Raw genomic sequence first — 25,734 nt, 5'->3', positions numbered from 1 at the left:
GATATAAATGTGAGGAATGTCACATATGGAAAGAATAGAGTAGAGATGATTATGATGGAAGTGGAGGACAGGGATGGGAAGAGCAGGAAGTTTGTAATAAATTAATGTTCCTCCTAAAACGGCCTCGTGGGAAGAGAGAAAACATAAAAGTATGTTAGAAGACACAAGAATAACACCAAATAAGGTAATGGAAGATGGAGGAAGAATAGTTATAATGGGTGACTTTAATTGTAAAGAAATCTGTTGGGAAGAAACGACCTATGGGGAAATGTACTACTTGATGTGATTATAGAACATACAATGACGCAATGGATTCAAGAGAATACTGGGTATGAAATGAGAAAGAACCATCGAGACTGGACCTAATAATCACATCAGAAACCGAAATAATGGACAAGAATAAATATAAGACACCAATGAGTAAAAGTGACCGCATATTGGTTGAACTGGAACTAAATGAGGAAAAATACATGAAAAAATGAACAATACAGAAAGGGAAGATTGCTGTATGAAAAAAAAAAGATAAAATAAGAGAATTCTTAAAAAAAAAAAAAATGGGAAAGAATACACAAGGAGGAAACAATAGTAGAAGAGAAATGGAATATTTTGACAAGAAATTATAAAGAAGGAGTGGAAATGTATGTGCCAAGACAAAAGCAAGAAAAAGAATATGTAAAGTGCTGGTACAACAAAAGATGTAGGGAGTTAAAAGACAAAAAAGATAAAGCTTGGATAAAATGGAAAAATACAAAAGGCCTGAAAAATGGAAAATATTTACTAGTTATAGAAATGAATATGTACAAGTGTGCAGAGAAGAAAAGAGAAAATGCGAAAAAGATGTCATAGAAAAATGTAAAGATCAATCAAAACTATTTTACAGATTTGTAAACAACAAACTGAAAAACAAACAAGAATTAGAGAAACTACGACAAGGAGGAGTTGAATACACAGAGGAAATAGAAATGGCAGAAATTATGAACAAGCATTTTAAATCAGTGTTTACAAGGGAGAACATGGAACCTAGAGATATCGAATGGGAGGAGAAAGTCCCCCCTATGAAAGAGATAGAAGTATCAAGGAATAGAATAGTGAAACACTTGAGTAATCTCGATGTCAGAAAATCGCATGGACCAGATGAAATAGCAAACTGGATTTTGAGAGAATGCAGGAATGAACTAACAGACAAAATACATAGTCTAATAAACAGTTTATTGAAAGAAGGAAAAGTTCCAGAAGATTGGAATTTAGCAAATATAGCACCAATATATAAAGGGGGAACAAGGAAAACCCTACTAACAATAGACGGGTCTCTCTAACAAGTACGATAGCAAAAAATTGTGAAAGAATGATCAAAAGTAGATGGGTAAAGCATTTGAAAACCCCCCCACTAAATCCCAGGCAATTTGGATTCAGACAAGGACGATCATGCGTCACAAATTTAATATGTTTCTATTCAAGGCTAATAGATGTAATACAAGAAAGAGATGGATGGGCTGATTGTGCATTTCTAGACCTGAAAAAAGCTTTTGATAAGGTGCCACATAAGAAGTTGCTTAAGAAATTAGAAACTGCAGGAGGAATACATGACAAACTGCTGAAATGGATGGAAGACTTCTTGCATGAAAGAAAAATGAGAGTATTGAAGTGATAAGTGGAGTTCCACAAGGAACAGTTCTGGCCCCAATAATGTTTGCTATATATATTAATGATATGGATAAAGGAATTGAAAGTCAAATGAGCTTCTTTGCGGATGATGCAAAATTGTTGAAAAAAGTGAACACTGAAGAAGATTGAGTTGCTACAGAGTGATCTCAATAAAATATGGGAATGGAGTAGGAAGTGGGAGATGGAATTCAATATTAAGAAGTGTAGTATAATGGAATTTGGAAGGAGTAAAAAATAAAATAGTGGGATCATACAAATTGGGAGAAGAATAAATGAAAAATGTAGAAAATGAGAAGGACCTGGGAGTCCTTATTATGAATAATATAGACAAACATATAAGCAAAAATTTTGGAGAAACTTATAATTTAATAAGAACAATCAAAGTGGCATTTACATCCCTGGATGAAGAAATGGTGAAGAAAATACTAGTCACATTGATAAGACCAAGATTGGAATATGCAGCGACGACGTGGTCACCAAGTACAAAAAATGTATAACAAAACTTGAAAGAATGCAAAAGAGCAATTACAAAATTGGCACCAACATTCTCAGAACTATCATATGAAGAGAGACTAGCAAAATTTAAGCTACAGACATTAGAGCAAAGAAGAGAGAGAGGAGACTTGATAACTATTTATAGAATCATGAAAGGAATAGAAACTATTGATAGAGAGGATCTAATAAAATGGGATAGTAGAAATACAAGAGGACACGGAAAGAAAACCAAGACAGTTATAGAAGAGATCTGAAAAAGAACAGCTTTCCCCACAGTGCAATAGACATTCAGAACAAGTTAGATGAGAAAGTGGTGTGTGCAAAAACACTACATGAATTTTAAAAGTCTAGATAAAATGAGATATGAAGACGGGACACCACGAGCATAGCTCCCCTTCCCGTAAAATACAACTAGGTAAATACAACTAGGTAAATACACACACACACGCACGCACGCACACATGCGCACACACGGACACATGCACGCATACAAGTGCGCTTACATTCACGGACGCACACACACGCATGCACATACACACACACAAGCACATCCACGCACGAACACAAACGTACGCATACGCACGTACACACACACGCCCACGCGCACGAGTGCACACGACTCGGTGGCGCGGTTGATAGAGTACTGGACTGCCAGTACGGAGGTGTGGCAGTACCTGGTTCGAATCCTGCCCAGGGCCGAAATTATTTCGGTATCGCTGCGCTTCGGGTCGTTACTCCGACTCTCGTGGGCGGGGAGTTGTGTGTGTGTGTGTGTGTGTGTGTGTGTGTGTGTGTGTGTGTGTGTGTGTGTGTGTGTAAGGTCATAGCATTACCCATAGATCGGTCATACGAGCTCTGAGCTCTCTTCCGGGAGGGAAATAGCTGTTGATCACGAGTCCAACACGTGATCCAAAGACCAAGGTGAAAAGACCAAGGTGAAAAAGACACGCACGCGCACACACCTCGTGGCGCAGTGGTTAGAGTTCCCGGCTGCCACTACGGCGATCCGGATTCGAATCCCGGCCAGGGCTGAAATAATTTAAGTATCGCTGCGCTCCGAGTTGTTTCTCCAACTCTCGTAGGCGGGGAGTTAGATGTATGTGTGCGTGTAAGGTCATAGCATTACCTATAGCTCGGTCATATATGAGCTCTGAGCTCTCTTCCGGGAGGGAAATAGCTGTCGACCACGAGTCCAACACGTGATCCAAGACCATGGTGAGCCATGGTGAATCACACACACACACACACACACACACACACACACACACACACACACACACACACACACTTCACCAAGATTGGAATATGCAGCGACGATGTGGTCACCAAGTACAAAAAATGTATAACAAAACTTAAAAGAATATAAAGAGCAATTACAAAATTGGCACTAACACTCTCAAAACTATCATATGAAGAGAGACTAGCAAAACTTGAGCTACAGACATTAGAGCAAAGAAGAGAGAGAGGAGATTTAATAACTATTTATAGAATCAGGAAAGGCTTAGAAACTACTGATAGAGAGGACTTAATAAATTGGGATGATAGAAATACAAGAGGACACGGAAAGAAAATCAAGAAGGACAGTTATAGAAGAGATCTGAAAAAGAACAGCTTTCCTCACAGAGTAATAGAGATTTGGAACAAGCAAAATGAGAAAGTGGTGTGTGCAAAAACAATACATGAATTTAAAATCAGTTTAGATAAAATGAGATATGAAGACGGGACACTACGAGAATAGCTCCCCTTCCTGTAAAAGACAACTAGGTAAATACAACTAGGTAAATACACACACTACACACACACACACACACACACACACACACACACACACACACACACACACACACACAGACAGACACACAGACAGATAGACACACACACACACACAGACACGCACACACACACAGACACGCACACACTACACACACACACACACACACACACACACACACACACACACACACACACTAGACACACACACACTAGACACACACACACACAGACAAACACACTAGACACACACACACACACACACACACACACACACACACACACACACACACACACACACACACTAGACACACACACACACACACACACACACACACACACACACACACACACACACACACACACACACACACACACACACACCAAAGAAGACCCACCAAACTCGACGTATGGTGTAAAAGGCAGGACCAAAGCCACGACCAGTGTACCGCCAGGAGCTATCTTGGAGCTAATGGTAGCGAGGAGCGACCGCGGGATGTCGCATCGGTCGAGGAGGTTCAAGCACGATATGACGTCATAGTGGACATCTGGTCGCTCTTCCGCCCAATTCCAAGTGTCCAGGACTCTGAAATTAACACCAAAACAATATAATGTAATATCTGTCTATTGGTTATTTTGCTTGTTTTGCTTGCCCGTTTGGGCCGTGCCAACCTGTGTCCATATAAAACCGGTCAAGGGAGGTGATAGACCTAACAGTCACACATGGATACTTAAGTCAGTGGATAAGTGTGTTTTTCAAAGAAAGGGAATTTACTAAAGGATGTCGTGTTTAGTAACATGAGTAATTAATAATTAGCAGGAGACTAGTTGATCACGCAAGAACAGCTGCATTGTTAACTTTTATCGTTTTTTCTGTACCAGGCCTCTTTATGGATTGAAAGGTCTTATGTCGACGCAAAGACTGAGGTTAAAACAGATGGTAAGGCAGGAGACGAGAATACGAAAGACAAAACAAACCTTGCGCGGCAGTAGTCATTTCAGTGTGGCTTAATAATGAATTGCTCTTCTCAGGTAAAGATCAGATGGTGCTACTATACGAGTATGCGTGTTCCTGTACGCTTATGAGTAAATAAAAACCAACAACTATTTTCACAGACGCACACACAGATACACCTCTCAAGTCTCGACTAGAGCTCTGAAGGCTGCCGAATAAGAAAATTCTCAATAGTGCATGGAAAACAAGAGGCCTGGTTTGTACTGAATGAGAGGGGGAGCACTTGTGGTTATTGATCTTATGAGAGAAAAAATAATAAATAAAACGATGATTTTGAGGCGCTACACCAAAATTAATGTAAACAGAAGTCTTGAGACGCCAAGGATGTTTCAACTGTATACCGAAGACACTTTTTCTGGTTTTGGTAAGTACGAAAAAAAAAAAAAAAAAAAAATGAGTCGAATCTTAGACATGGAAAGGGGGATGAGTATTAATAGAAAATTGTGGGAGAACGAATTCATAGAACTATGGAAGGAGATTGTAGATTTAGCGAAAGGCCTTTTCCAAGCTAGCAATGAGATATGTGAACTGAAGAAAAATTCTGAACTAGATAATGAGCTAAAGGGATTAAAAAAAGATCTAATGGAAGTTAAATGTGAAAATGATAAAATGGAAATCAACGATACTACCATTAGTGAGACGCCAAAGATGTTTCGACTGTATAACGAAGACACCTTTTCTGGTTTTGGTAAGTACGAAAGAATTTTTTTTTTTTTTGTTCGAATTTTAGACATGGAAAGGGAGATGAATATTAATAGAAAATTGTGGGAGACCGAATTCATAGAACTAAGGAAGGAGATTGTAGAGTTAGCGAAAGACCTTTTCCAAGCTAACTATGAGATATGTGAACTGAAGAAAATAAATTCTGAACTAAATGATGAGCTAAAGGGATTAAAAAAATATCTAATGGAGGTTGAATGTGAAAATGAAAAGATGAAAATTAATAATACTACCAATAGTGAGAACTTAAAAAAAGAGGTAAACAACAAAAAACAGACAATGTCTGAAAGAATTGAAGAAAAATTAGGCGAGGAAAATTTGCAGATTAAGAAATGGAATGAAAACTGAAAAGATGAAGAAATTGCTTTTAAGGAAATAGTACAACAACAGATGTAGGAAAATGCATAGGTTTACAATCATTCAAGTAATCAAAGAAAAAGCAAATTGGGTCAGAGATACAGTGGATAGGAAAAACTGTATTGTGGTATATGGATTAAAGGAAAAACATGGTCTGGTGAGGTACATGAGAGAAAAAGAAGAAAAAGAAATAGCAATATCAATTCTAAAAGAAATACAAGATGGTGACCAGGAATTAAAGAAATAGAAGTGTATAGAATGGGACAATATTCTAAAGAAAGAAACCGACCTCTAAAGATAAAACTAAGATCGCAAATAGTAGAAGACATATTAAGAAAAGCGAGTATGTTAGCAAAGAGTGAACATTACAATATATATATATATATATATATATATAATATATATATATTTGTATGCTTGAATTACATACAATATACAGACGCTCCTTAACTAACGTTTTAGTTACGTTCCGAACGGCCGAACGTAAGTTGAAAATGAACGTAAGTTGTTACTGTACTATACATCCGTAAATTCTATTACCGTATCTTATAAAACACCCCTAAATAATTAATTATACACATAACATTGTAAAATAATAACATTAATTTCAAATAAATTAAAATTAAAGCAACATAAATTGAGATGGTGCAGGAGAAGGGGAGGAGGATAAGGCAAGGGATGTTCAGTTTGTCGTTTGTGCAATGTAAACAATGGACGCAGCGTCATGCGCAAGTATCGTTTGAACTACGGAGAGCGCGCTAAACTAAAAAATTCACTCAATTTTTTATTTTTTATTTTTTTACATTTTTTTCTACAGTCAGTTCAAACGCAAAATCGAAAAAAACGTAAAACGAACGAACGTAAGTATAGGAGCGTCTGTATATATATATTTGTATGCTCGAATTACATACACCTACACGAAATATCGCGTTCAATCCACCATGATAGTGCATTGGCTAGTATGCGCTCATGGGAAAACTTTCCCACGCGCACATACTAGCCAATACACCTTATGGCGGAGGTGGGTTGAACGCGATATTTTGTGTAGGTGTATGTAATTCGAGCATACAAATATAAGAACGTCGTACTCAACTTATATCTCCCTTGATAGCGTATTGGTTTACGTCACTGTAACTTTGTTACGGGTTAGCTGGGTTCGAATCCTCGGCTCGTCCATGTTTCAATTTCCAACGGATGCCTCCATCGAGCGACTTTCAGTCTCAATTGCGATGGAATTAAAAGTGATTTGTAGTTGAAATATATATATATTGACAAAAATTTATAAAGGAGTGGAAAAGTATGTTCCAAGACAAAAGCAAGAAAAAGAATATGTGAAATGTTGGTACAACAAAAGATGTAGGGAGTTAAAAGACAAAAGGGATAAAGCTTGGATAAAATTGAAAAAAGACAAAAGACCTGAAAAATGGAAAATATATATTAGTTATAGAAATGAATATGTACAAGTGTGCAGAGAAGAAAAGAGAAAATGCGAAAAAGATGTCATAGAAAAGTGTAAAGATCAACCAAATCTATTTTACAGATTTGTAAACAACAAACTGAAAAACAAACAAGAATTAGAGAAACTACGACAAGGAGGAGTTGAATACACAGAGGAAATAGAAATGGCAGTAATTATGAACAAATATTTTAAAATCGGTGTTTACGAGGGAGAACATACAACCTAGAGATATCGAGTGGGAGGAGAAAGTCCCCCCCTATGAAAGAGATAGAAGTATCAAGGAATGAAATAATGACATATTTGAGTAATCTCGATGTCAGAAAATCGCATGGTCCAGATGAAATGGCAAACTGGATTTTGAGAGAATGCAGGAATGAACTAACAGACAAAATATATAGTCTAATAAACAGTTTATTGAAAGAAGGAAAAGTTCCAGTAGATTGGAAAAGAGCAAATATAGCACCAATATATAAAGGGGGAAACAAGGAAGACCCTACTAACTATAGACCGGTCTCTCTTACAAGTGCGATAGCTAAAATTTGTGAAAGAATGATCAAAAGTAGATGGGTAAGGCATTTGGAAAAAAGAAAGAAAAAAAAAAGTACTAAATCCAAGGCAATTTGGATTTAGACAAGGACGATCATGCGTCACAAACTTAATGTGTTTCTATTCAAGGCTAATAGATGTAATACAAGAAAGAGATGGATGGGCTGATTGTGCATTTCTAGACCTGAAAAAAGCTTTTGATAAGGTGCCACATAAGAAGTTGCTTAAGAAATTAGAAACTGCAGGAGGAATACAGGGCAAACTGCTGAAGTGGATGGAAGACTTCTTGCATGAAAGAAAAATGAGAGTGGTGATAAGAGACAAACACTCTAATTGGGATGAAGTGATAAGTGGAGTTCCACAAGGAACAGTTCTGGCCCCAAAAATGCTTGCTATATATATTAATGATATGGATAAAGGAATTGAAAGTTATATAAGCATCTTTGCCGATGATGCAACATTGTTGAAAAAAGTGAACACTGAAGAAGATTATGAGTCGCTACAGAGTGATCTAAAAAAGATATGGAAATGGAGTAGGAAGTGGGAGATGGAATTCAACATTAAGAAGTGTAGTATAATGGAATTTGGAAGAAGCAAAAAAAGAATAGTGGGATCATATAAATTGGAAGAAGAAGAAATTAAAAAAGTAGAATATGAGAAGGACCTGGGAGTCCTTATTATGAATATGTCCCCTGAGAAACATATAAACAAAAATTTTGAAGAAACTTATAATTTAATAAGAACAATCAAAGTGGCATTTACATACCTGGACGAAGAAAGGGTGAAGAAAATACTAGTTCCTTTGATAAGATCAAGATTGGAGTATGCAGCGACGACGTGGTCCCCAAGTACAAAAAATGTAAAACAAAACTTGAAAGAATACAAAGGGCAATTACGAAATTGGCACCAGCATTCTCAGAACTATCATATGAAAAGAGACTAGCAAAACTTGAGCAACAGACATTAGAGCAAAGAAGAGAGAGAGGAGACTTGATAACTATTTATAGAATCATGAAAGGCATAGAAACTATTGATAGAGAAGATCTAATAAAATGGGATAGTAGAAATACAAGAGGACACGGAAAGAAAATCAAGAAAGACAGTTATAGAAGAGACCTAAAAAAGAACAGCTTTCCCCACAGAGTAATAGACGTTTGGAACAAGTTAGATGAGAAAGTGGTGTGTGCAAAAACAATACACGAATTTAAAAAACAGTCTAGATAAAACGAGATATGAAGACGGGACACCACGAGCATAGCTCCCCTTCCCGTAAAATACAACTAGATAAATACAACTAAGTAAATACACACACAAACACACACACACACACACACACACACACACACACGACTCGGTGGCGTAGTTGGTAGAGCACTGAGCTGCCACTATAGTGGCCCGCAGCTCATGGTTCGAATCCAGCCCAGGGCCGAAATTATTTCGGTACCGCTGCGCTTCGGGTCGTTACTCTGACTCTCGTGGGCGGGGAGTTGGGTGTGTGTGTGTGTGCAAGGTCATAGCATTACCCATAGATCGGACCTACGAGCTCTGAGCTCTCCTCCAGGAGGGAAATAGCTGTCGATCACGAGTCCAACACGTGATCCAAAGACCAAGTGAATACACACACACACACACACGCACGCACACGCACATACAATAAAAACAGAAAGTGTATTCACAAATGCGGGAGTAACTAGGAAAAAATAGACTATTGAAGCAGAGCGCTTTCGTACAATTACATCTTCAGTGCTAATACATAGAAGGAATTATAAAAGGAAAAAAGAACATATAGTAGATGTGACTGAATGAGATATGGTGAAGAAGGAATTCGGAGAGGTAGTGGAAGAAATACACGTGGCATTACTGCCGTCCTGGTAACCAATATGCATGGGACAGTTGCTCAGAACTGGTATATTATATATTCGTTTATTTCTTGGCAAACATAAATATATAGTCTGTACAAAACTTGGTGGAGGTTAACATTTATTCCCTTACCAAATTTACTCAAACTGCATTCATTAAATTTCTTTCTGTGATGTTATTGTTATATGTGGTGACTAAAATTGTTCATATGGATGAATACACCGCTAGATTGGTTTCCTTCCCTCTTTAATTTACTTCTTGTGTTGATTAATTCGTGTTTTGAGTGATTTAGCAGTCTGACCAACATAAAATTGATTACACGATTTACAAGGTATTTTGAACACACACCCTTTATCACTACTGACGGAATTATTTATGAGGAATTGTCTTACAATGTCCTTATTGTTAAAAACTACATTAATGTTAAAACTACGCAATCAATCTAGGATGCCTTGCAGGTTCTCTTGGTAAGGTAAAACTAATTTTTCTCTTATTAAAAACTTGATTTGACCTGGAGTTGTGATTTTTTTTGGCACAATTGTAAGTTGTATCAAGAACATATGTAGGGCATCGCAGCTTAGTACCAATACCGTAAATACATCGTTCTATGCCATCAGGGTGTGAGGAAAAATAGTGTATATGTGAACAAACATTGGTTGGTTTGCGATATACACCAAACTTCAACTCCCTTTCACGGCGGTAGATATTACAATCAAAGAAAGGCAAAGTCCCTTCATTCTCTATCTCCACCGTGAACTAAATAGAACTTACTAAATTGTTAAGTTTAGACAGAAAATCACTTACATTACATTAACTTGAATGAGCCACAAACATGGGAAATCATCAACGTACCGCAGCCAAATGATGTTAATACAAGAATACTAGGCAAATGTTTGAAACTGGTGGGTTATAATGGAAATACACCATTTTGAAACGTAAAGTTTGTAATCAATGCATTCTGCCAGCAATAATCTACAGGTATGAGACTTGAAAAATGACGAAGGCAATGGAAACAAAGCTAAGGACTGCAGAGAGGAGAATGGAGAGATCAATGATGGGAATAACGCTGAGAGACCAAAAGAGAACAAGTTGGGTGAGAGAGAAGAGAGAAAGATACTGTGGAGGCGGTGAAAGAGAGGAAGTGGAATTGGGCAGGTAAGTTAGTGCGAACGACTGACAAGCGATGGAGCAAATGTTTTACTGAGTGAACGCCGCGAGATAGGAAGCGTGGAAGAGGGAGACCAGACAGGAGATGGAGAGACGAGATTGAGAAGTTTGCAGGAGTGACATGGCAGAGGTTGGCGCGGTCGTGTGAATCATGGAATACTATGAAGGAGGCCTTTTTTCAGCAGTGGACTCAGGATGGCTGATCTGATTTGATTTGATTTGATTTAATTTGATTTTAGTGTCGTCCGCAAACTTAATAACATTATTAATAGCATTGTCCAAGTCGTTTATGTACACAATGAACAATGAGGGACCCAAAACCGAGCCCTGAGGGACCCTACTAGAAACACTCCCCAACCTGGATTTTACTTGTTTTATTTGTTTGTTATTATTTGTCTGTTTATTTGTTTGTTATTATTTGTCTGTTTGTTTATTATCTGCTTGATTTTCTTTTATCATTATTTATCTGTCATTTTATTATTATTTACCTAAGCATTTATTTATTTTATTTATTATTCTTCATATTATTATAATTTCTATTTTCTTTTATTTATTTTAATTCATTTTATCTTTTTTATCACTGTTATATATATATATATATATCTTTATATATATATATTTATATATATATATATATATATATATATATATATATATATATATATATATATATCACACAGGAACCCACAGTCGGAGAAAGAATAAACTTCGAATAAAGAATAATCCTATATTTCGGCTATCAACTGTAGCCCTCTTCAGGAAAGTACATAAGATAGAGAACAGAGGGGACTTATAAACTACAGTAAGAAGAGATGTGGACAGTTGACCTCACTCAGACGCGGGGCTAACTGGGGTGGCGGAGGAGGGAGGGGGTGAGGAGAGGGGAGGATGTAGAGTCCGCACTAGCTTATTTATTGCTGCGCGTGAGATAATGTCAGGTGTCCACTGCCCTTTAGAAATATTAATATTAGGGCATTCCTCAATTAATGCTGATTCGACTATTTTCCTCCTGAAACCACAGTGGGACTTGAACACTAATCTGGCCTTACCCCAGTCGAAAGAATGATTCTTATTTTTAACATGAAGAAATACAGCCGAATTTTCCTGCCCATACCTAATTGACCTTTTATGTTCTGCCAATGTAGTGTTCAAGTCTCTCCCGGTTTGAGGTGATCAAATGTCAACTTGAGAAGTTGGCTTATCCACCTTGGTTTCTGGACCAAGCCCTCAGTAAGGCTAGGGCCAACCATTTTAAAACTTCCGTCCCCTCAAATTTTCACCGCTCCTTTAAGGACATTTTAAAAATTCCATTCATTAATACCATCAGTTCTTCTACTAAATTGTTTCCTCGTGAACGTCTCACTATTGCCTATCACTATCCTAACACCGTACGTAAGCAAATTGTGAACGTTCAACAAAAGCCGAAGGAAGTTGAGTCACCTGGTGTTTATTGTTTGCCCTGCAAAGATTGTGATTTGGTTTACTTGGGTCAAACCGGGAGAGACTTGAACACTAGATTGGCAGAACATAAAAGGTCAATTAGGTATGGGCAGGAAAATTCGGCTGTATTTCTTCATGTTAAAAATAAGAATCATTCTTTCGACTGGGGTAAGGCCAGATTAGTGTTCAAGTCCCACTGTGGTTTCAGGAGGAAAATAGTCGAATCAGCATTAATTGAGGAATGCCCTAATATTAATATTTCTAAAGGGCAGTGGACACCTGACATTATCTCACGCGCAGCAATAAATAAGCTAGTGCGGACTCTACATCCTCCCCTCTCCTCACCCCCTCCCTCCTCCGCCACCCCAGTTAGCCCCGCGTCTGAGTGAGGTCAACTGTCCACATCTCTTCTTACTGTAGTTTATAAGTCCCCTCTGTTCTCTATCTTATGTACTTTCCTGAAGAGGGCTACAGTTGATAGCCGAAATATAGGATTATTCTTTATTCGAAGTTTATTCTTTCTCCGACTGTGGGTTCCTGTGTGTTATCTACAAATGTGCTACTACATTTCTATTTAGAATATATATATATATATATATATATATATTTTTTTTGCATCCGACTTAGTTATGGACCAAAAGGTCTCCTGCCGGCATGCTCCGCCTTTGTAATCCTTTTTGTAATCTTGTACACCATTTATGGTGACCCGCTGTTTTCTGTCACTGATCCAATCTCTGATACATTCTAACACTTTCCCTCCTATCCCATGGGCTTTGATTTTATTTAGTAGTCTCTGGTGGGGCACCTTGTCGAACGCTTTGCTAAAGTCAAGGTAAATAACATCATAACTATCATTGCTATCTGACGTCTTATATACATATACATACATATACCAAGGCTTTTTTCCCCTTACAAGGGAGGTAGTCTGAATACACTCCACTCCCCTCCACCCTCCCTCTTATCTTAGCACCTCCTGGATGACGGGTCATCCCTGCACCTTGTCCACTGCCCTGGGTCAGAAGCAGTGTCGCAAGACACAGTACATCCACAGCAAGGCCGCTTCATTTAATCGGCGACCCCCCCTCTCCGTCCCCCCATGCATAAAAGGAGAAGACGGGGAGAAATCCCTTCGGGCTGCGTCAAATTTTGCTCACACATACTACCTCACCCCCCATCCACCCGCCCATTCCACCTCTTGCATCACAACATCATCCATATACAACCATTCTCCATTCACCCGTCTTCTGTCCTCTCCCGTCCTTCCTCAACAGACATTCCCCTCTTTCCCAAAGCCCCCTTCACCCCATCCATCCACCTCATTCTAGGACGTCCCTTCATGTTCACTCCCTCCACAGCTGCCCTCCATACCTCTTTTACTAGTGCTTCTTCATTCATTCTTTTCATGTGTCCAAACCATCCTAATACTCTTTCATCAACCCTATCTCCCAACTCCCTTTCCACCCCTGTTCTCCTCCTCACCTCCTCATTTCTCACTCTATCTAGCCTAGTAACCCCCATCATACTTCTCAGACACCTCATCTCGAACACATTCAAACTCCTTCTCTCTTCCTCTCTTATGATACATGTTTCTGCCCCAAACAGTGCTGTTGGTACAATCACTCCTTCATACAGTCTCCTCTTAGCATCCATTCCCAAATGTCTATTTCTCATTACACTCTTTAATCCACCAAGGCATTTACTCGCTTCTCTCAATCTACATTCTACTTCCACCTTCACTCCAGCTTTTCCTGCCACATTTGCACCCAAGTATCTAAAAGTATCCACTTCCTCCAGTCGCTCTCCCTTAATGCTCACTTCCAGTCTACTGCCACTTTCACCCTTTGTACATCTCATCACCTTACTTTTACCCACATTTATCTTCAGCTTTCTTCTGTCACACACTCTCCCACACTCTGTCACCAACTTCCTCAATCCCTCCTACGATTCTGCCACAAGCGCAGTGTCGTCCGCAAACAACAGCTGGCGCACCTCCCACTTTTCTCCATTTTCTTTAACCATCTCCAATCCCTGACCCACTACCCTTGCATTTACCTCTCGCACTACCCCATCCTTGTATAAGTTGAACAGCCAGGGTGACATAACGGATCCTTGACGAAGCCCCACCTTTACCTCGAACCACTCACTCTCTCCATTTCCAATCCTGACACAAGCTCTACTATCCTCATAAAAACTCTTGACAGCTTCCAAAAGCTTTCCTCCTATCCCGTATATCCGCAAAACTTCCCACAGTGCCTTTCTGTCTAGCCTGTCATAAGCCTTTTCCAGATCCATAAAAGCCCAAAAAACATCCTTCCCCGTTCCTATTGCTTTCTCACATATATGTCTTACCACAAAAATCTGATCTACACAACCTCTACCCGTCCTAAATCCACACTGTTCCTCACCAATTACTCCCTCTGTTCCTCTCCTAATCCTCTCAATCAAGATCCTCCCATAAGCCTTCCCAACTACACTTAACAAACTAATCCCTCTGAAACTACTACATTCACACTTGTCCCCTTTTCCCTTGTAAAGTGGAACTATACAGGCACTCCTCCAGTCCTCCGGTACTCTACCCTCTCTCCAGCAAACATTAAATAACCTCACCAGCCAGTCCACCATCACTGTAACTCCTTTTTTTAGACATTCTGCATGGCTTCCATCCAGACCAGGTGCCTTACCTGCTTTCATCATCTTAACTTCACTTCATCCTTCCTTATTTCTCCTCCATTTTCCTCACTCATCACTCTCATTTTCTTAGCATTTCCCACTGCAGCTATCTTTCACTCCCTATCCTCCTTCACATTTAGCAACTCCCTAAAATATTCTGCCCATCTTCCCCTTACTGCCTTCTCTTCCATTATCATCTCTCCATCTGCACCTTTTACCTTTTCTTCTCTACTTGATTCGCCTCCTCTTCCTCTCTTAATTTCTTTCCAAAACATCTTTTTAAAACTTTCAAAATTTTCTGTCATACTCTTACCCCATTTCACATCTGCTCTCCTCTTTGCCTCCTTTACCTTTTGCTTTACTTCTCTTTTCTTTTCTTTGTACCTCTCATATGATTCCCTCGTCCTATTTTGTAACCAATCTGTGAAAACTCGCTTCTTCTCTTCTACAATCTTCTTTGTTTCCTCATCCCACCATTCACTACCCTTCCTTCTATTTCCTCCCATCCTTCTTGTTCCACACACCATCTTTGCACACTTTGGGACTCCCTCCTTGAACCATCCCCATTCCTCCTCCACACCTAGCTCTACTCTATCCTTCACTCCCTCCCACTCCTCCTCCAGCTTCTTCTTGTACTCCTTCTCCTTTTCCTTTTCATTTAAAGAATTCACTCTAAGCACCTCCCTACCTTTTGTCCCTTTCCCCTTTCTCCATCCATCCTCCATTCTCAACTTACCTCATATACTTTAATGAAAAAGGATAGATGATTAGTCACACATGACTTACCCTTGGAGAAACCATGCTGTGTGTCACGAATCAAATTATGTCTCGATGTGTTCTCTGAGTCTATTAACTATTATTAATTCAGGCATTTTACCTATAACTGATGTCAAAGTGATTGGCCTGTAGTTGCATATAGACAATTTATCTCCCTTTTTGAAAATAGGAACAACGTTTGCCTGCCCCCAAACAAGTCACAAAACCAGTGTCTACCGACTTATTAAATATTTCTATTAACTGGTCGCAGATTTCAAATTTATACTCTTTAAGCACTCTCAGAAAAAAATTCGTCTGGACCTTGGGATTTTGTAGCTTTAAGTATTTCAATCTGCTTGACTACTTCTACCTTACTAATGCTGATATTAGATAGTCTACTTTCTTCATCCTCACGGAAGATCGGATCGCAGTCAGGTACCTTATCTAATCTCTCCTTGGTAAACACCGCATGTCGTTTTTTCTCACATATTTTTGTCGGTATGTGCCACTTTTATATAAAACTAAAACAGTTCCTGAGTCTGGAAGGGCATGTAACAGAATGAAATAATAAGTAAATGTGGGCAAAAGCGATGTAATGTGACGGGCAAGGAATGATAATGGCGGTAGGTCGAAGGCGAGGGAGGGCGGTGAGTCAAGTATCTGGGATCACATGTGGCGTTGAATGGTGAAGTGGATGTGATGAATAATAGAGTGAAGAAAGCGAATGAAATGTGTTATAAGAAATAAGTATTTCAGGATGAATACAAAAAGAGGGTTGCATGATGAAGTTATTGTACCAACAATGCTGTATAAAGGAGAGACTTGGAATATGAGAAAATTAGAAAGGAAAAGACTAAATTGTTTTGAGATTAAATATTACAGAAATGTTATAGGTGTTACAAAAAATAACATAGAAATGTTGAGGTGAGGCAGAATAAGGAGATGGGAAAGAAGCTGAGATGGCTTGGGCATTTGGAAAGAATGAAAAAAGACTAAATGTAGAAAGTAGAAGTGGATGGAGTGAGCTTGAAAGAAAGACCGATATTAAGGTGGATGGATAAGGTGAAGGGGGCTATGGATGTAAATGGAATGTCTGTCGAGCAGGGAAGAGAGGGTGCAAAAGGTAGGAGTGAAAGGAAGGAGATTGTGAATGGATGAGGGGAAGACGCGGCCCAGAGGGATGTTCTCATCTGCTTCATGTTTTATATTGAGTGGATGAATAGGGGGCGAAGGGGTCGCCGTATAGCGAAGTGGTTGGGGATGAACCAGCCCCTGCTGCGGGTCGGTCCCTGTTCTGGAAGAACTCTGCCTCACTACAGTGCCCTTGACTCAAGCAGCGTGGACGACCCTACATGACCAAGGTGGGATGGTTGACTTTATTCTATTTTGCCAGCAATAACCAGCGTTTCCATTCTTGAGGACAATATCGCACCGAAGAGGTGACCATAGATGTGGTATAGGATATACTTAAAGAAATTAGCAAAATGGAGGGATGACAAAATTTGAAAATTATCAGCATTCATTTAAGTAGAGATTCGTCTCTGATCATAAAAGAACCTTGAGTGATTTGATCTGTAGTGATGTTACTAAAGTTCCCCGAATATAAGCTGCATAATATATGCCGTCAATACCCCATACGGAGCTGAATGGTTTCTACTTATGATGTAGATCAGTTTCTTTGATTCGATCATTTGATGAAAAAAAAAAAAAAAGAAGGGGCCTGTGTATTCACTTGATCTTTGGATCACGTGTTGGACTCGTGATCGACAGCTATTTCCCTCCTGGAAGAGAGCTCAGAGCTCGTAGGTCCGATCTATGGGTAATGCTATGACCTTGCACACACACACACACCCAACTCCCCGCCCACGAGAGTTGGAGTAACACCCCTCAGCGCTGCGATACTGATATTATTTCAGCCCCGGGCGAGGGTCGAACCCGGACCTCCGTAGTGGCAGGCCAGAGCTCTAACCACAGCGTGTGTGTGTGTGTGTGTGTGTGGTGTGTATGTAAAGAACTAAGCAGACGCGTGACTCATAGGTGATGAACTTTTTTTTTATCTAAACTGTCTTCGTCGGAGAGCAATTGGGCTGTCTACTGCCTCCTCCACGGCGCCGCCGCCCCTGGCGACACGGACGTGGCGTAGGCGGGCGGAAGGCCCTTGAATTAGCCGAGGGAGGCGAGCGGGTCACTGAAGGATGCACGAACCAATGAACGAGTCACCAGAGAGGAAAATGAAAATTACAATAACCAAATTATTCGGTACACCAAGGAGTGGGGATAGGGAGTGAGAGACGGTAGGAGGGAGGGAGAAAAAAAAAAAAAAAAAAAAAAAAAAAGAGGAGGAGGGAGGGAGGGAAAGTAGGAGGGAAGGAGGGCGAATCCAAGAAAAGTCAGAGAGACAGAGAAGGGGGATAAAAGGTAAGTGGCAAAAAAGGGGATGAAAAAATAAAACATTTAGAATATATCTATTCAAGAACTAGATAAAAAGCAATCACACGAGGAAATGTGAGGACGAAAAAGGAGACAAAGTCGAGGTCCTCTTACTCTCTATGTAGGAATGCATCATTCTACTAGAGAGAGAGAAAGAGAGAGAGAGAGGGAGGAATAGAGTGAGTATGGCCAAGCTGATGAGGCTACGTCTAAAGAGAAATGACAAACCTCTTTGGATACAGACTCAACATGCAATCATGTACCCTGCCAGAAGTGTAGCCTGTCATGAAAGTACCTCTGCATCTCCACAGACAGAAAGATGGCCTATCACGAAGTCAATCCTCCACAGAGGCATACGAGTTTACTCTTCCAAAACAATGCAGATAAAAATGATGAAAAAATTGAAATATAAACCTATATGTGGTGTAGGAAGACCGCCCTCCCTTACGACCGATTTCTTTCCCTCCTTCCCTCTTGCCTCTCTAAATCACTGTCCACTTTAAAGGCCGTCTTGCGGATAACGCCAGACGACTTTATTCAGCTCACAGAACCTCCATTGTCCACCCCATCCTCCCTTGGTGCTTTTGCAGGTTTGGTTACTTTGGTAGCAAGGCGATGTCCCAGAGCATTTCGAGGGGCGGGACGTGGCCAGGCTTGAGCGGCCAGTCCTTCAGAAGCGGTCAGTAGTCAGTAGCCTACTGCCCGGCGCCCCGTGGGAGGTAGGGTGGAACCAGGGGGTGATGAGAAAGATGCTGGGGTGGTGGCAGGAGGGTGAGAAGGGGACGGTGGCGATAGAAGATAAAGAAAAACCGTATGTAAAACGAGTTGAAAGAAAATGTGATGAGGAAATGGAGGAAGATAATTTGGTACAATGGATGGAGATTGTGGGGAAAGAGGAGTGTGTGAGGAAAAAATGTAAAGGTGGTGTTAATGGGAGAAGAAGGAAAGGATAGTGAGGAGGCGGTAGCAGTGGTTGGTACTGGTGATTAGCAGAAGTGATGATTTCGGTAAGGTATAGGTATGAAGAAAACAGGTGCAGAAGGGATAGTAGGAATATTCGTAAACACAACTCCATGCACTCCTCCGTCTACCTTTTCCTCCCACATACTCTTCCTCCCCTTTCTCCCTTGCCGGTCCTCTTCTACTTCCCCCTCACCACCACCACTGCCCTATCCCTTGGTGGTCTCGTATTGTTTGGGCTTCACTGGCCGCCACTAATATATAAAAATGATGGAACGCGCAGCCTCCGACTAAAAAGCTTCTATTGTATTCATTAGCGAGGTCCGCCCCATATGGGACTTTCGCGCCAATTCTACCATCGTCCGAATCTTCCCACATCATCTCCGGCTTAGGTTTCGTAGTTTCAAAATATTGTGACGTTGCAGATGTTTTCAGAGTATAGAATTGAGACCCATGTGAATACTCGAACTAAGTTTGCTAAAGGCAGAACCCTGAAGGAAGACTAGAGTATTCTTCGAAATAAGAGTTCGCATTGCGCCTAAGAAGATGAAGAGTGTGGCATCAATCACCTCTGTCATTACCGTTACCCGTGTTCGTCACTATAACGTTAGTGCATCAGTGAGTGTAATGGTGGACCAGGGTGGTATGTGTGGGCTCAGGGCGTCATGGAGGAGGTTGAATAGACGAAGTAGTGGGATTGGAGGGAAGCGGAGCTTTACCATGGATACAGCTGAAATGGATAATAAATAAAGTTTTTAGGTAAACAGAACTTTAAACTTCTGGGTAGGTATCCTGAAAGTCTACTTCACATGCAAGACGCCATCATCAATCCGGCGAAATGTTTTCACCTTATAATTTCACCTGCAGTTACGAAATAAAACAGAAACGCGCACGTAGCTTTGAAAAAAAAAAATCGAGAATTTTTTCATCGTAATATTTTTTCTTCAAAACTCACAAAAATTAACAATAAATACAACAACAACAAAAACAAAAGAAAAACTAGTTTGAAATATTAATGTAAGCCAGTATACCCGTTTACATGTTGGAAAGATAGCATGGCTAATAAAATATTTTGTTTCATTTTCTATATATTTCCAACATATTTTTTTTACATATTTGTGTCCGTTATAATACTCATAGAAATATAAGTTAGTTTACACGTAAGTTTGTTCACAAGTTTCTGTAGCCCTAGGTCAACACTAACTCTCTCTGACCCTCTTTCTCTGACCCATTTCTATATGTTCTATTCTTTCTACTGCCTGAATTTTTACACTTTGTCACGAATGTCTTTATAATAATATGATCTCTGATAATTTATGTCTGATTAGTTTATATGATCTTTGTGATACTTTAAAGTTAGATTTATTCTAACTTTTGATTTTGGCATTCTGAGTTCTGCGTCTTCCTTATTTGTCTATTACCATAGCTTATAATTTATCGACCTGCTGAGTGATTACCTTAATGTGTCATTACTTGTGACATGATTTGTTCCTTCACACTTTTCTTGTCTCTGGGACCCGTTAGGGTTTCTCTATTATATCTTGCAGTACGGTACAATGTAATACAATATACATCGTAGTTAGCCATTCAGTATATATATATTTCATGTGTTCAAACCATTCCAATACGCTTTCATCAACCCTATCTACCATTTCTTTTTCCATCCCCGCTCTCCTCACCTCGCTTCTCACTGGATCCAACCTTGTAACGCCTACCATATTTCTTAGACATTTAATCTCAAACACATTTAAACTTTTCCTCTCTGCCTTTCTTGAATTCCATGTCTATGCACCATACAGTGCAATCGGCACAATCACTCTTTCATACAATTTCCCTTCATCAGAAACTCCGCATGGCAACCATCTAATCTAGGTGCCTTACCTGTTCTTATCTTTTTCTGGGTTACTTGCACCTCATCCTTTCATATTTCTCCTGCGTTTTCCTCTCCCATTACCGTCATTTTCTTAGCGCCTCCCACTACTTCCTATCTTCTTCCACATGCAACAGCTCTCTAAAATACTCCGCCCATTTTCCTCTTACCGTTCCCTCTTCCGTTAAGTTCTGTCTATCTGCGCCTTTTACCTTTTCGTCTCTACTTCACTCACTTCCTCTTCCTCTTTTGATTTTCTTCCATAACATCTTTTTATTGCTTTAACATTTTTCTGTCATTCTCCTCCCCAATTTTACACCTGCTCTCTTTTTTTGCCTTCTTTATCGTTTGTTTCGCTTCTCTTCTTTTTTCTTTATACCTCTTATATATTCTCTCGTCCTACTTTGCAACCAGTCCCTGAATGTTCGGCTCTTCTCTTCTACTACCTTCTTCATTTCATCATTCCACCACTCACTACCCTTCCTTTTATTCCCTCCCATCCTCCTTGTTTTACATAGCATCTTTGCACATCTTGTCACTCCCTCAGTGAAAAACCCTCATTCCTCTTCTACACCTACTTTTACTCTATCCATCATCACCTCATACACCTCTTTCAGCTTCTCGTTGTACTCCTGCTCCTTTTCATTCTAATCTAAACAATTTGCTGCAGGTACCTCTAAAACTTCAGCCCTTTTCCTACTCTTCACATATCCTCCACTCTCAACATTCCTTCCGACATAAAATTAACTGATATTCCCCCAATCTCTCCCCTAAGAACATGGACATCTAGAACGCATCCTATTCTTTTCCTGGATACCACAACATAGTCCATTAATGCCTTATAAACAACCCTTCCCTTTACCACCCTCTCCCATGTGAAGTTATACTTGACTTTATTCCTAAACACCGTGTTAGCTATCATCGACTCTCCTAAACACATCTCCCCAATTAACTCTCAACTTCGAGTTTTACCTGGCACTCCACACTTCCCAATAATTCCATCTATCGGTTCACACACACACACACACACACACACACACACACACACACACACACACACACACACACACACACACACACACACACACACACACACACACACCTATATATATATATATATATATATACAGTATATATAGATATATATATATATATATATATATATATATATATAGGTCAAGACGCTAGCAATCGAGCTACGTGTGATGGTTCAAAAGCTCGGTTGCTAGCGTCTTGACCTCGTGATTATGGACTCACGGGTCAGGGTTCGAATCCCATGGCAGAGCTTCTAAAAATGTTCAATCAGTCTTTAGCACACACACACACACACACACACACACACACACACACACACACACACACACACACACACACACACACACATAGATCGGACCTACGAGCTCTGAGCTCTCTTCCAGGAGGGAAATAGCTGTCGATCACGAGTCCAACACGTGATCCAAAGACCAAGTGAATACACACACACACACACACACACACACACACACACACACACACACACACACACACACACACACACACACACACACACACACACACACACACACACACACACACACAGAGCTATTCGTCTCCGTCTACGTCAACAAAGATGTCGTCTACGTATCTTAAATACATTTTTGGTGAAGGGCTGATGGAACTTAGGACGGAGTTTTCAATATGACACATGTAAGCTTGGGCAAATAGTACTTCCACCATGACACTTTGCCACCACCTAAGGTACCACGCCCCGTCCTTGAGGACATGCTACGTGCCTGCACAAAAGAAGCACTCTTTAGATGCCCTTCAGGTAAAATTTATTTCCAGGTTAATGGTGTCGCAATGGGCAGTCCATTGGGAGTACTATTTACCCAAGCTTACATGTGTCATATTGAAAACTCCGTCCTAAGTTCCATCAGCCCTTCACCAAAAATGTATTTAAGATACGTAGACGACATCTTTGTTGACGTAGACGGAGACGAACAGCTTGAAAACCTCAAGAGGGCATTGGAAGAGAACTCATGCCTACGATTCACTATTGAAAAGAGTGTAGAAAACAAAATTCCTTTTTTAGACGTGTGGGTAGATGGATCAGATGGCATTTTCACCACTGATGTTTCAAGAAAACCTAGTGACTCAGGAAGGTGTCTAAACGGGATGAGTGAATGCCCCTCTAAGTATAAGAAAAGTGTGGTACGGGCTTACGTTGCAAGGGCCTTCAAAATTTGTTCAAGTTGGTCTCTTCTTCAAGAATTAAACAGGATAAAAAAAATCTTAACTAATAATGGCTTCACGTTGAAAGACATTGACAAAGAAATTAAAACTAAAATGGATTTAGTCAACACCACCGCTTTAGATGAAAGTAGTAAATTCAAAAACATTAACCTTTACTACCAGAACACAATGTCTTCAGCTTATAAAAAAGATGAAAAGGTCCTGAAAGAAATAATAAAAAAGAATTGTAAACCTACAAAAGAAGAAGATAAGCTTAATTTGATAATTTATTACAGGAACCCCAGAACATCATCTCTAATCATGAAGAATAATTTGGCAGCACAAAAGGATAAATTAAAACAGTGCAATGTTGTGTATAAATATACTTGTAATTTTAACAAAGACGGTGAGCTTTGTACAGACGAGTATATCGGGTACACAACACAAACACTTTCACAAAGACTCACGTACCACATGCAGAACGGGGCAATAAAATCACACAAACGAAATCCCACAAGAGCAACATATCAAGAGAACACCTAAACAAGAACACAATGATAATCGCCAGGAATGGTAATATCACAAAACTAAAATGCATGGAGGCAGTGATGATAAGAAACTATATGCCACTTATTAGCATACAACAAAATATGTGCGGGACCCTAGAGTTGTATGGGTCACGAGTAGCGGGCTGGAAAGGATGAACTGTCACAGTCCTAGATCTCTCCTAATGTACCTATCTTTTTAATATATATGTATGTATTTATTTCTGAATAAATTACCAGAAGATGCCTAATGCATAGGCGAAACGTCGTAAAATGTTAGTTTTCCTACCCAATCATGGATTCGTTTGGAAATATTGTATACCTTCTCCCTCCTTTAGAGAGAAAAGTTATTAGAAGAGTAGAAAGTCTCAATAAGATGATAACTAACGCCCAGTTTGCTGTGTTATTTAATAAGAAATGCATATATATATATATATATATATATATATATACATATATAAATGTATATATGTATATATATATATATTTATGTATACACACATATATATGTGTATATTTCAATTGACATTTGGAAATAAACTCATCTGCTGGGATTCGAACCCTCGCCTGAGCGGCTTGCGTCTTACAAGACGAAGACCGTACCATCACGCCATCCTGACTCTTCAAAACGAAACGACTTAGATCACGGCTCAGTCGTTCCGCTGAGGGCACCCGGATGGAACGTGTCACGGCCCAGTCGTTCCGCCGAGGGCACCCATCATACGTTACACCCGGGTGCCCTCGGCGGAACGACTGAGCCGTGAACTAAGTCGTTTCGTTTTGAAGGGTCAGGATGGCGTGATGGTACGGTCTTCGTCTTGTAAGACGCAAGCCGGTCAGGCGACGGTTCGAATCCCAGCAGATGAGTTTATTTCCATATGTGTGTGTATAAATATGTATATATATATATATATTTATATATGTATATGTATATGTATATCTATATATATATATATATATATATATATATTGTTACGGGCGAGCTGGTATGTGAAGAGACGTTACGTATAACGGATAAGTGCTTAAGAACCAGCTCACTTCTAGAAGCTACTGTAGGACTGAACTATCTGGTCAGGGCCTAGATAATTCGTAAGACTAGAAGTAAAGGTAACAAAGAAGATTCCAGGAAAGGAATATTAAACTAGCGATAAAACTAGTAAACGAAATTATTAATATGGAAAATATTTACAGGCAATCAACACAAAAGAGAATGGGCAGTAGGGTCAATGGGACCGTTACACGATTATAAGAATATGGAAATTATCGTTCAAATAAGAAACACAAGATACGTATACAATATGGTACTAAGTACAAAGAGATCAGGAACATGCATCAAAATAAGTAATAAGTACAAATATAAGTATAAAGTAATGCAATGTATATCAGACACGTAATGTAGGCAAAAAGGGTGATCACTTCACACCAATCGTCTCATGAATCTAAACTTTCTAGTTTTTATCAAGAGATCAATATGTGAGAAAATGACGAGGAGTGAGCGATTTCCACCGCTTATATACCATTGGACCGGAAGCGGGATACTTCCGGGTGAGCGAAAGAGGGGGAGGAGGGTAAGTTAACACACGTCAACATGGGTAGTTTTAAGACCCTCGACTCGCTTGAACAATCTACTTATTTAGTAACTGTCAAATCTGTGCCCTCCGAACTATTCAGGATTTCGCTTGTCTGTTTGTTCTACAAGAGTGCGCACCTCTCTCCGCACGTAGGCAAGATTACATATAGTGGACGGGCGTTACTGCTTAACATTGTTACAATACATACATAGACAAGAAATATGAAC

The 25,734-nt window shown here is 39.7% G+C and overlaps 1 protein-coding gene across 1 annotated transcript in view; it reads right to left on the bottom strand.

Annotated features, from left to right (window-relative positions):
* The window catches only part of LOC143038529 (protein-L-histidine N-pros-methyltransferase-like), a 173,557-nt gene that overhangs the window by 4,989 nt on the left and 142,834 nt on the right, over positions 1-25,734 (bottom strand). The window contains exon 2 of the mRNA XM_076207837.1: positions 4,329-4,516. Within this exon, the coding sequence (XP_076063952.1) occupies positions 4,329-4,516 (188 nt within the window). The remainder of the gene's footprint in view (positions 1-4,328; positions 4,517-25,734) is intronic.

This window comes from Oratosquilla oratoria, chromosome 24, assembly GCF_046742065.1.
Source record: "Oratosquilla oratoria isolate Oo_2021 chromosome 24, ASM4674206v1, whole genome shotgun sequence".
NCBI classification, from domain to species: domain Eukaryota; kingdom Metazoa; phylum Arthropoda; class Malacostraca; order Stomatopoda; family Squillidae; genus Oratosquilla; species Oratosquilla oratoria.
This window is presented reverse-complemented; position numbering and strand designations above follow the sequence as displayed.